The 11,735-nt window shown below is 41.5% G+C and overlaps 1 protein-coding gene across 1 annotated transcript; it reads right to left on the bottom strand.

Moving 5' to 3' along the window:
- Nucleotides 1-3,502: 3,502 nt before the first annotated feature.
- On the bottom strand, nt 3,503-4,147 carry LOC121482750 (coiled-coil domain-containing protein 169-like). The gene has a single exon (XM_041740567.1). It carries the CDS (start codon nt 4,145-4,147, stop codon nt 3,503-3,505), a length of 645 nt encoding a protein of 214 aa, XP_041596501.1.
- Nucleotides 4,148-11,735: the final 7,588 nt, after the last annotated feature.

The following is an 11,735-nucleotide window of genomic DNA, read 5'->3' as shown; positions in this document are numbered from 1 at the left end:
GGATCTCTCTATTTCCTGGATATGAATGCCTGTTTCCCTTCCCAGATTAGGAAAGTTTTCAGCTGTTATATGTTCAAATACATATTCTGGCCCTCTGGCCCTTTCGGAGCCCTCAGGAACCCCAATTAAACGTAGGTTTTTCTTCCTCAGGCTGTCATTTATTTCCCTTAATCTATCCTCATGATCTTTTAATTGATTGTCTCTTTTTTCCTCAGTTTCCCTCTTTGCCATCAACTTGTCTTCTATGTCACTCACTCGTTCTTCCACCTCGTCAAGCCTCGTCGTTAGGACTTCTAGCTTGGATTGCATCTCATTTAATTGATTTTTAATTTCTGCCTGATTGGATCTAAATTCTGCAGTCATGAAGTCTCTTGATTCCTTTATGGTTTTTTCTAGAGCCACCAGTAGCTGTAAAATAGTGCTTCTGAATTGGCTTTCTGACATTGAATTGTAATCCATATTTTGCAACTCTGTGGGAGAGAGGGCTGTTTCTGATTCTTTCTTTTGAGGTGAGGTTTTCCTTCTAGTCATTTTGCTCAGTACAGGGTGGCCAAAAACAAGTTGTATTGGGAAAAGGAGAAAAAGAGAGGAGAGAAAGAAGGAAAGAAAAGAGAAAAAGAAAAAAGAAAAAAGGAAGAAAAAAAGAAAAAAAGAGAAGAAAAAGAGAAAGAAAAAGAAAGGGAATAAAAAGGGGTGGGGAAGCAAACAAATCAAAAAGCAAAAAAAAAAAAAAAAAAAAAAACACGGGGGAGTATCTTCTGATTCTGTGTACTTTAAGTCCCTTGACTTCCCCTGGAACTTGTCTGCCTGTTGTGCTGATTTTCAGGTGTTAGCACTTGGGGGAGCTGCTCTGCCCCCTGCCTGGTGCAGGGCTCAGTGGGGGTTGTTTACCCCGTGAGGCCCCAGGAAGAACAACCGCAGTGGCGGCAGCCAGGTCTGGAGCCCTGGATTCAGCTCAGGCAGTAACTACGGAGCTCTCTGTCTCAGGGGCCTGGGGGTTCCTGGGGCGGGGCCGCTGATCTGCTCAACTCCGGGCAGGAGCGTCCTTGCGGTCCTGGGCCCTCCTGGCCTCTGCCTGTCCCGGGGGGAGGCCGGATCCTGGGCTGTGTCCCGGCGCCCTGTGCTCCGGGGCCTGCGATGTTGGATTCGCGCTCGGGGCCGCACAGCCCCCTGCACGGAGCCGCCCCCCGAGCCCCTCCGAGCTGCTTCCTGAGCCGCCCAGCCCCCTCCGCACGGAGCCTCTTCCTCTGCCCGAGCCCTCCGAGCTGCTCTCGGGCCGCGCAGCCCCCTACGCGGAGCCACTGCCCGAGCCCCTCCGAGCTGTTCCCGGGTCCAGCCGTGCGCGCTGCGGCCCTTAGGGAGCTCCGCGCGCTCTCCCCGGGGGCAGGTGCCTGTTAGGTCCCAGGGAGCCCGAGGGCATCCCCGCCCTCCTGGGGTCCTGCTCTAAGTCCCTGCGAGGCCTTTCCGGCCTGGTAAGATTGGTGCAGCTCCTGCTTCTCTGGGACGGAGCTCTCCTGTCCTGGGGACACTCGCCCCGGCCTCAGCCCAGCTCCTCGCGGGGCCCCTCCCCCTTGGAGGCCTTTTGTTTCTTTATTTCTTCCCCGCCCCCCCCCCCCCCCCGTCTTCCTACCTTGATGGAAGCGCGAACTCTTCTCACTGTAGCATTCCAGCTGTTCTCTCTTTAAATCTCAGGCCGAATTCGTAGATTTTCAGGATGATTTGAAGGTTATCTAGGTAATTTGGTGGGGACAGGTGATTTGGGGATCCTACTCTTTTTTTTTTTTTTAATTTATTTATGATAGTCACAGAGAGAGAGAGAGGCAGAGACACAGGCAGAGGGAGAAGCAGGCTCCATGCACCGGGAGCCGGACGTGGGATTCGATCCTGGGTCTCCAGGATCGCGCCCTGGGCCAAAGGCAGGAGCCAAACCGCTGCGCCACCCAGGGATCCCTGGAGACCCTACTCTTCCGCCATCTTGCCCCTCCTCCCTATTTTATTCTTTAATTTTTTTCAATTTATATTTATTTATTTGAGAGAGCGAGGAGAGAGAGAGAGAGAGAGCATGAGTGGGGTGAGAGGTAGAGAAGGAAGCAGGCTCCCATTGAGTAGAGAGCCCAATGTGAGGCTCAATCCCAGGACTCCGGGATCATGACTTTGAGCCGAAGGCAGAAGCTTAACGAACTGAGCCACCCAGGCGCCCCGAGAACTTAATCAATTTTCTAAAAGAACTCTCTCCTAAAAAAAAAAAAAAAAGAACTCTCTCCTATCCTCATTCTATCTCCACTTCTAGACTTGAGTATTGTGGACATTTGCCAAGTTTGGTTAAAAAAATAAGGTCATTTCTATAAACTAATAAACGTCACAAACATGACTTAATTCACCATGTGCTAAGTGGCAGGACCTTGTAGTTGAATACATATTGATTTTCTAGAATGGTAAGAAACCTTAGAAGTAACATAGTTTGCCTCATTTTACAGATGCAGGAAATTGATGAGGTAAAGGGACTTTCCCCATATCTCCCAAGTTCATGGCAAAGTAGGGACTATAACCAAGCTGATTCCTGATTGAAGTCTATTTCCTCAATACTGTGATACTTCAAGTCAAAATTTATTCTTTTTAATTTTTACTTTTTTATTTTTATCAAGTCAGATTTTAAATGCCATTGATTTACCACTTTGTTTAAACTTTGGGCTAAAAAATGAGCATGATATAGACTAAAATAGAAAAAATTTTGGTGAACTCAGGTTTTGAAAGTTATTATTTATTTTTTGGACTCACATTTTTATTTTTATTTATTTATTTATTTTAAGTTGGCTCCAAGCCGGGCTTGAGCTCCCAACTCTGAGATCAAGACCTGAGCTGAGGGATCCCTGGGTGGCGCAACGGTTTGGCACCTGCCTTTAGCCCAGGGCGTGATCCTGGAGACCTGGGATCGAGTCCCACGTTGGGCTCCTGGTGCATGGAGCCTGCTTCTCCTTCTGCCTATGTCTCTGCCTCTCTCTCTCTCTGACTATCATAAATAAATAAAAAAAATTAAAAAATATTTTAAAAAAAAGACCTGAGCTGAGATCAAGAGTCAGATGCCTAACTGACTGAGCCACCCAGGCACCCCAAGTTCACATTTTTAGATTACAGCTGACCAGAAACCAAATGAAATAGCAACGTTACTTATCAAAGCATATCATAGAGAGATTATTTAAAGCAAGTATAATGATGACAATCTTCAGGTTCTCTAGGACTTTTTAAGAATCACAAATGCTACTATTAAATATATTAGAGTCACTAAAATTACTTTCTAGAGTAATTTTTGAAACTAAGTTACTAAAAATATTATTTTCACGCAGATAAAGGAACAAACATCTGGAAGAGGAGCTAAAGAAGTTTTAATAGCTCTTTTAAAAAATCTATTTAATTCCCTGAAAAATGCAGTGAATGCTAACTTCACAAGTTGAGTAGTACATATGAAGAAAGGGAAGAAATAGAAATCCACCGGGTTCTGTAATCACGGATTGAGTTTTGGAAGATGGTTTGGTTTTGTAATCTTTTTTGCTGGTACCTTCTTGGCATTTACTCTCTTCTGATTAGCTGAATTATATCTTCCTGTTTTCACATGATTCTCTTTTATTTTCTGAAGTTGATCCATCTGTTGCCTTTTAGAAACTTGGTGTGAGCTAGAGAGCTGAGACATTTCAGCTAGATATATACGGCGTTCATCATTGGTTTGGTTGTAAGCCTTTGACTCTTGTTCCAGTCTAAGTGCACAGTTTTTCACTTGATTTTCAAGACTCCTTTTCTCTTTCTCCAGCTGTGCAAGTAATGCATTTAAGGATTCCACTGGCATTCGCTCATAGACACGAATAGAAGATAGTCTATCTGAAGGATTTCCACGGATTTTTTCCATTTTCTCTTTGAGAGTAGCAATTTGCTTTTCTAGATGATTATTTAGTTCAAGTTGTGCCTCATAACGAGTTTTCCATTCACTACCTTCATTGTCAGTATTGGGTTTGGTTTCCAGTTCTACTATCTTGTGTCTTATTTCAAGTATTGAAAGCTGTACTAAATCTCTCATATGGATTTCTTCCAATAACTCCAGTTTAAGGCAGTCAATGCTCATATCTTCAAAGTTGTCCCCTGTTCTGTCTCCCATGGTGTCAGGTCAAAGACCTTCCGCACCTTCCCCTCAGCACAGCTTACAATAGAAGACCTGAAGGGACACCCAGAAACTTGGGAGAAGAAAGTGTTGTCATGAACTGTTGCCATGGTGACCTGCCTCCTAGAATTCTTGACAGTTTCTTCCCCAGCACTTTGAATATGTCATAATACTACCTTTTTTCTCCATTATTTCTGATGACAAGTCATTTGTTAATTTCATTGTGGTTCATTTGTATATCACATGTGATTTTCCTCTTGCTATTTTCAGATTTTCTCTTTGGCTTTCAACAGTTTGACTATGACCTCTACCTCTCTAGCTATAAATATCTTTGAATTTGTTCTACTCAGAATTCATTGATCTTGGATGCAGGTTGGATGTAGAAAATCAACTTGGATGTGTAGATTAACATTTTTCATCAAATTTGTGAAGTTTTCACTCATTATTGCTTCAAATACTTATACTCCTTTTCCTTCCTCTTCTTTTCTGGGACTCCCATTATGCATATGTGGTGTGTTTGATGAAGTCTCTCAGGCCTTCGAGGTTCTGCAGTTTTCTTCATTCTTTTCACATGTTGTTCTTTAGACTGGATAGGCTCTATTGATCTACCTTTGGGTTTGCGGATTCTTTCTTCTGTCAGTTCAAATCTGCTATTGAACCCCTTGAGTGAATTTTTTCATTTCAGTTATTGTACCTTTTAACTCTAGAATTTTTATTCATTTCTTTTTAAAAAGATTTTATTTATTTATTCATGAGAGACATACAGAGAGAGGCAGAGACACAGGCAGAAGGAGAAGCAGTCTCCATGCAGGAAGCCTGATGTGGGACTTGATCCCAGGACTCCGGGATCACACCCTGAGTCAAAGGCAGACACTCAACTCCTGAGCTACCCAGGTGTCCCTATTCATTTCTTTTTTATAATTAATATCTCTTTTTTAATGTTCCCTATGTGATGAGCCATTGTCACTATGCATTCCTTTACTTTTTTAAACGTGGTTTCTTTTAGCTCTTTGGACATATTATCAATAGCTTATTTGAAGTCTTTATGTACTAATACTATCATGGAGGCCCTGCTGCAGACAACTTATATATTATACAGGCAATATATATATATATATATATATATTATACAGGCTTATTATATTATAATTTATATATATTATACAAGCTTTTCCCCTTGTGTATGGGCTATACTTTGTTTCTTTGTTTTATTTATTTGTTTGTTTATTTATTTATTTATTTAAAACTTTTTATTACTTTTATGTACAGAAAATTCAACAGCATCCACTCAGCTCAGTTTGGTGGCCAGTTATTTAGCCTTTGCCTTTTGTAACTTGGCAATGAGAGTCATCGAATTTGGACGATGCCTCCCCAGTGGCGGTGGATTTTCTTGTATCTGTCATTGTAATTGGTCCTGATGGCTTCCACCAGCTTAACCAGAGCTCTCTTGTTTTCTAAATTATACTGTGTGAAAGTGACAGTGGTGTAGGTCTTCCTGTGGACCAGATGCCGCAGCCTGGCCTCCCCCTTGATAATGCAGTAGGGAACCCCTGTCTTATGACACAGGGCAGGCAGACAGTCAGCTCAGTGGGATCCACATCATGTGCAATCATTACCAGCTGGACCTTCTTGTTTTCCACCAAGGTGGTGACAGTATTAACCTCAGCTCAAAGACAGGCAGCCTCTTAGTGGGGACATCCCCTTTGCTGGCAGCTTTCTTCTCAGTCTGGGCCAACAATCTCTGCGTCTTCTCCTTCTTTGTCTCTGATCTGTGTTTGTGGGCTAGCTTAAGCAGTTGAGTAGCTGACGTTCAAGGCCTGGGTGAACTGGTTAATTGTGGGAGGCACTTTTAGGTGTTTATAGAGAAGAACCCTTTGTTGCTGCAGCCAGATGTAGCAGGGCCATTTGACAAAGTAGGTAAGGTCCCTTTTGCACTGGATGTCCTGTCTGATGCCAAAATCCTTGGGACTTTTCTCAAATAGGAATTGACCACCTTCTTGACCTCCTTCTTATTCATAACAGCAGAGGCTGGGACCATCTTCTTCCATTTAGCCTTCTTTCCTTTCAGCATCTTGGATGGCTGGAGAGCTATTTTGATTTTTTGTGTTGCACTATGTTCCTTTGTTTTTGTTTGGTGATAATGCTTGGACTAATTTTCTAGTGTGCATCTCCCCTGTAGTGTGTGACAACTGGAATCTTTGCTCAGTTTTTTAAAAAAATTATCGTTCTTATTTTTAAGCCTAGCCATCTAGGTTTCACCCTTGGGTCATCATAACTTAATGATTAGTCAATTATTTGTCAAAGATTTTGCTTAAATACTTTGAGCCAGCAAGGTTTCCACCTTTTTTCCTAGGGAATCTGTGCATGTGTTGGTATACTCATTATAAGTTCAGGCAGTTTACAAGTCTTCTCTGGTTTATACTCTTTGCTTGTATAGGGCCTAAGGTCAGCCATCTCTGATCTCCCCTGAGCATGTGTGCAGCCCTTTGTAGGCACACAGCCTTCCAGATCCTCCAGAATATAAAGTCTATTCTGTCTAATATTCGTATAGCTATCCTGACATATTTTTTAAAGATTTGTATTTATTTATGAGAGAGAGAGAGAGAGAGAGAGAGAGAGAGAGAGAGAGAGAGAGGGAGAATATGCATGAACATGATTTTTATTTATTTATTAGAGAGAGAGCAAGAAAGAGAGGGAGGAGCAGAGGGAGAGGGGGAAGCAGGCCCCCAGCTGTGCAGCGAGCCCAACTCATGACCCCATCCGAAAGCAGATGTTTAAGTGACTAAGCCACCACCCAGGAGTCCCTCTCCTGATATATTTTTATTATTGCTTGCATGATATGTTGTTTTGCCATATGTTGCTTATTTTTAACCATTTTGTATTCTTACACTTAAAATGTAGCTCTCACAAGCAATATATGGTTGATTTTTTCATATAGTTGGACTATGTCTTTCTTTCTTTCTTTCTTTCTTTCTTTCTTTCTTTCTTTCTTTCTTTCAGGTAAGCTCTACGTCAAATGTGGGGCTTCAACTCACAACCTAGAGATCAAGAGTTGTGTGCTCTGGGATGCCTGGGTGGCTTGGCGGTTGGGCGTCTGCCTTCAGCTCAGGGCGTGATCCTGGAGTCCAGGGATCGAGTCCCACATCGAGCTCCCTGCATGGAGCCTGTTTCTCTCCCTGCCTGTGTCTCCGCCTCTCTCTGTGTCTCTCATGAATAAATAAATAAAATCTTTTTTTAAAAAAAAAGAGTTGCGTGCTCTACTGACTGAGTCAGGTAGGCACTCCTGGACCATTTCTTTAATTGGAACTTTAATAATATTTAATGTAATTATTGACTTATTTAGGTTTATTTCTGGCATCTTTATTATACCTGTTCTTTTCTTTTGTTCCTTTCTTGTCTACTTTTGGATTTATGAAGTTTGTTTTAGATAAACTTTATATTTTGAATTATTTTTAGATTTACAGAAAAGTTGCAAAGGTAATACAGAAAGTTCCTGTAAACCTCTCGCTCAGGTCCAATTTCTCCTAATTTCAATTTTCTGGGATGTTCTCATTTGTTGTAATTAGGAAACAAACATTTCTCCATCTTTATTAACTGAACTTCAGATGTTATTTGGATTTCAAGAGTCTGTACTACCACATTGCCTTTAGTTGTCGTGTCCCTGTAGTCTCCTCTGATTTGTGACAGTTTCTTAGTCTTTGTATTTCATGACCTTAACAGTTTTGAGCAGGATTGACCAGGCATTTTGTAGAATGTCCTTCAATTTGAGTTTGTCTGATGTTTTCCCATGGTTGGATTAGATTTTTGGGTTTTGAGAGAGTGTATCCCAGAGATGAAGTGCCTTTCTCATCGCATCATATTGGAGGGTACATGCTATCAACATGACTTATCATTGGTCCTATTAACCTTGATTAAGACGGTGTCTGGGGAGATTCCTGGGTGGCTTAACGGCTTGGCCCCTGCCTTCAGCCCGGGGCATGATCCTGCAGTCCTGGGATCAAGTCCCGCGACAGGCTCCCTGCATGGAGCCCGCTTCTCCCTCTGCCTGTGTCTCTGCCTCTCTCTCCCTCTGTGTCTCTCTCATGAATAAATAAATAGAATCTTAAAAAAAAAAGATGGTGTGTCTGCCAGGTTACTTCACTGTAAAGTTACTATGTTTTCCCCCTCCCATACTCTGTCCTTTGGCAGTGAGCCACTAAGTATGATGTGTTTTTTATTATTCTACTTTCCATCTTTTAGTTTACTAGTAATATATTCTTTTGTTTTTCTTTTAGTTGTTAACCTAAAAATTACAACATGTAGTATTGACTAGAACCTTCTGTTACTACTTTTACCACTGCTTAGTGTAAGAATCTTTCAATTCTTTTTTATTTATTTATTTATTTATTTATTTATTTATTTATTTATTTATGATAGTCACAGAGAGAGAGAGAGAGAGAGAGGCAGAGACACAGGCAGAGGGAGAAGCAGGCTCCATGCACCGGGAGCTTGATGTGGGATTCGATCCCGAGGCTCCAGGATCGCGCCCTGGGCCAAAGGCAGGCGCCAAACCACTGCGCCACCCAGGGATCCCAGAACCTTTCAATTCTTTAACTCTATTTATTCCCTTATAAATTGAGCTGTTGTTGTATGCTGTTAATGTTATGAATTTTAATTCATCATGTTTTTTAACCTCATAAGACATTAAAAATATTTTGAAACAATCTCAAACCTACAGAAAAGTTTTAAATACATTATGAAGAATTTTTTGCCTGAACCTGTTATGAGTAAGTAACTGGCATGATGTTCTATCTTTTCAAAATAGTTTCATGTGTATTTCCTAAAAAACAAAGGGAATTCTCTTAAAAACTACAATATAACCATCAAATCAGAACATTAACATTGATATATCACTATTATCCAGTACCCAGATACCCATTCAAGTTTTACCAACTTGCCAATAACGTCTTTTACAGCCAAAGAATCGAATTCAGAATGAAGCATTCCAATTGGTTGTCATGCCTATTTAGTGCCCTGCAATCTACAATAGTTGCTCTGTTTTTCCTTGACTTCATTACCTTGACACTTAAAGGTTATGCCCAAGTTATTTTGTAAAATGTCCCACAACTTGTGTTTATCTGATATTTCCTCATGATTATATTTGGTTTATAAGTTTTCGGCAGGAAACCACAGAAGTGATGCTTTGTTCTTTCATTGCATTAAGTTGATGTCTTCCAGGCTTCTCGACTGTAGGGTGATTCTTTTTGCCTTCACAAATATTAAGTATTTTGTGGACAGGTTCTTCGAAACTGTATATCTGTATAACTGTATATCTATATCTATCCCCAGTTCCTCATCAAACTTTTCATTCATTCATTCATTCATTCATTTTAGTATGCACTCATGATTTCCTACTTTATTCAATAGGTCTTAATCTATTACTATCATTTACTATGATGGTCTAATTTGGCCAATGGAGCCCTTTTAGGTTGGCTTCTGTGTCCTTTTGATATTTCCCCCATTATTCTTTGAGCACTTCTTTACTTTTAGGGACAAAAAGAAGGTTCAGGCTCGTCTTATACTTTCTGTGCCCCCGTCCTAGGATTAATCTTTTTTCCAAGGATCCCTGGTTCCTTTTAATGGAGGTTAGTATTTAGAAACCAAGATCTGGGCACTGGGTTTGCTCACTGTCATTAGGGTTGTTATGGACTGAATTTTTTAAAAAGATTTTATTTACTTATTCATGAGAGACACAGAGAGAGGCAGAGACACAGCAGAGGGAGAAGCAGGCTCTCCACAGGGAGCCCAATATAGGACTCGATCCCAGGACCCCAGGATCACGACCTGGGCCAAAGGCAGATGCTCAACCACTGAGCCACCCAGGCACCCTGGACTGAATGTTTGTATCCCCACAAAATTCATATGTTGGAGCTCTAATTCCCAATGTGTTGCTATTTGGAGATGAGGCCTTTAGGAGATAATTGGGTTTAGATAAGGTCATGAGGATGGAAGATCAGTACCCTTATAAGAAAAAGGAGAGAGCAGAGTTCTCTCTAGCATACAAGGGTACCATGAGAAGGTGGTCATCTGCAAACCAGGAAGAGCTTCTCACCAGAACTTGACCATGCTGGTGTCCTGATCATAGATTCCCAACCTTCAGAACTATGAGAAATAAATTTCTGTTATTTAAGCCCCCCAGTCTATGGCATTTTATTATAGTAATCAGGCTGCTGCTGGTCCCAGGCCCTCTTACTAGGTTAAAAGGGGGAAATCTGGCTCCCAATTTTTCTTAATTCTTCTATAGGCAATTAATCTTCTATAGCTGTGACTCTCCATTATGTCATTTAATTTCATGAATGTATTAATTACATTTATTTTAAAGTCTATGTCTGGGAACTCTGGTATCTGGGTTTTCTGTGGCTCTGTACCTATTGTCTATTTTTCTCCTGATTTCCTTTTCTTTCTTTTTTTCCCCAGTAGGCTCCATGCTAGGCATGGAGCCCAATGCAGGGCTTGAACTCATGACCCCGAAATCAAGACCTGAGATGAGATCAAGAGTCAGATGCTTAACTGACTGAGCCACCCACGTGTTCTGTCCCTATTTTCTCTTGCTTTTCAGCCAGTGGTTACCTTTTTGCATGCTTTATGACTAGTGATTGAATGTTGGACCACATATAAAAAGTTAAAGAGATAATTTGAGGTGCTGGTTTATGCTATCTTCCTCCAGAGGGGGTTTACTTTTTACTCTGGCAAGCACTCAGGATAGGGATACATCACCTTAATCTGATTAGAGATTGGGACTGTGCTTCCATCTTTATGAGAGTTGATCTTTTTCCCATTCTCTTACTTCTGGGTTGTGGCCCTTTGGGGGATTCAGCTGAAATTCTGTGGTATTTACCAGAGCTTCTCCTTCATGGCCACTCGACTCCATTTTCCTTTCTCAGTTTCATTAGACTTCTGAAAGCTTTTCTCAGCTTCTTAGCTCTCAGGCACTATTTTCTGCTTTGTTTTTTGCTAAGGTTCTTAGCTTATAATTCTACAGCTTTCAAATGACCAAATGGCTTAAAAGTAAAAATGCAGCCAGATAGCTTGTTCACATCTCTCATCTCTCCTCCTCCCTCTCTCTTCCAGAATCTTGGCCTGTCTCAATTTCTTGTTGCCTTGATGACCCTTCAATGTAACTAAAAATGTTTTTATGTGTTCAGCTTTTGGAGTTGCTCTCAATGGAATGGTTAATCTGAAACAAGCTAGTCTGTCATTGACAAAAGTAGAAATTGATTTGTGCTTATAAACGATCACTCTGGCTATTTTTTAAAAAATATTTAATTTATTTATTCATGAGAGACAGAGAGAGAGAGAGAGAGAGAGAGACAGAGACAGAGACACAGGCAGAGGGAGCGAGCTAGAGAGAGAGAGAGCGAGAGAGAGAGAGAGGCAGAGACACAGGCAGAGGGAGCCACCCGGGCTGCCCCCACTCTGGCTATTATGTGAAGAGTTAAGAGGGGCTGAGAATGAGACTAGGAAGACCAAGTAGGGAGTTTGATAAAATGTTGGCACAGGGTGCACCTGGGTGGCTCAGTGGTTGAGTGTCTGCCTTTGACTCAGG

The sequence above is a fragment of the Vulpes lagopus genome, chromosome X, assembly GCF_018345385.1.
Source record: "Vulpes lagopus strain Blue_001 chromosome X, ASM1834538v1, whole genome shotgun sequence".
Lineage (NCBI taxonomy): Eukaryota > Metazoa > Chordata > Mammalia > Carnivora > Canidae > Vulpes > Vulpes lagopus.
This window is presented reverse-complemented; position numbering and strand designations above follow the sequence as displayed.

Bases quoted from the DNA above. Each gene is read 5' to 3' on its own strand.
- LOC121482750 (XM_041740567.1), bottom strand. From the start codon at position 4,147: ATGGGAGACAGAACAGGGGACAACTTTGAAGATATGAGCATTGACTGC.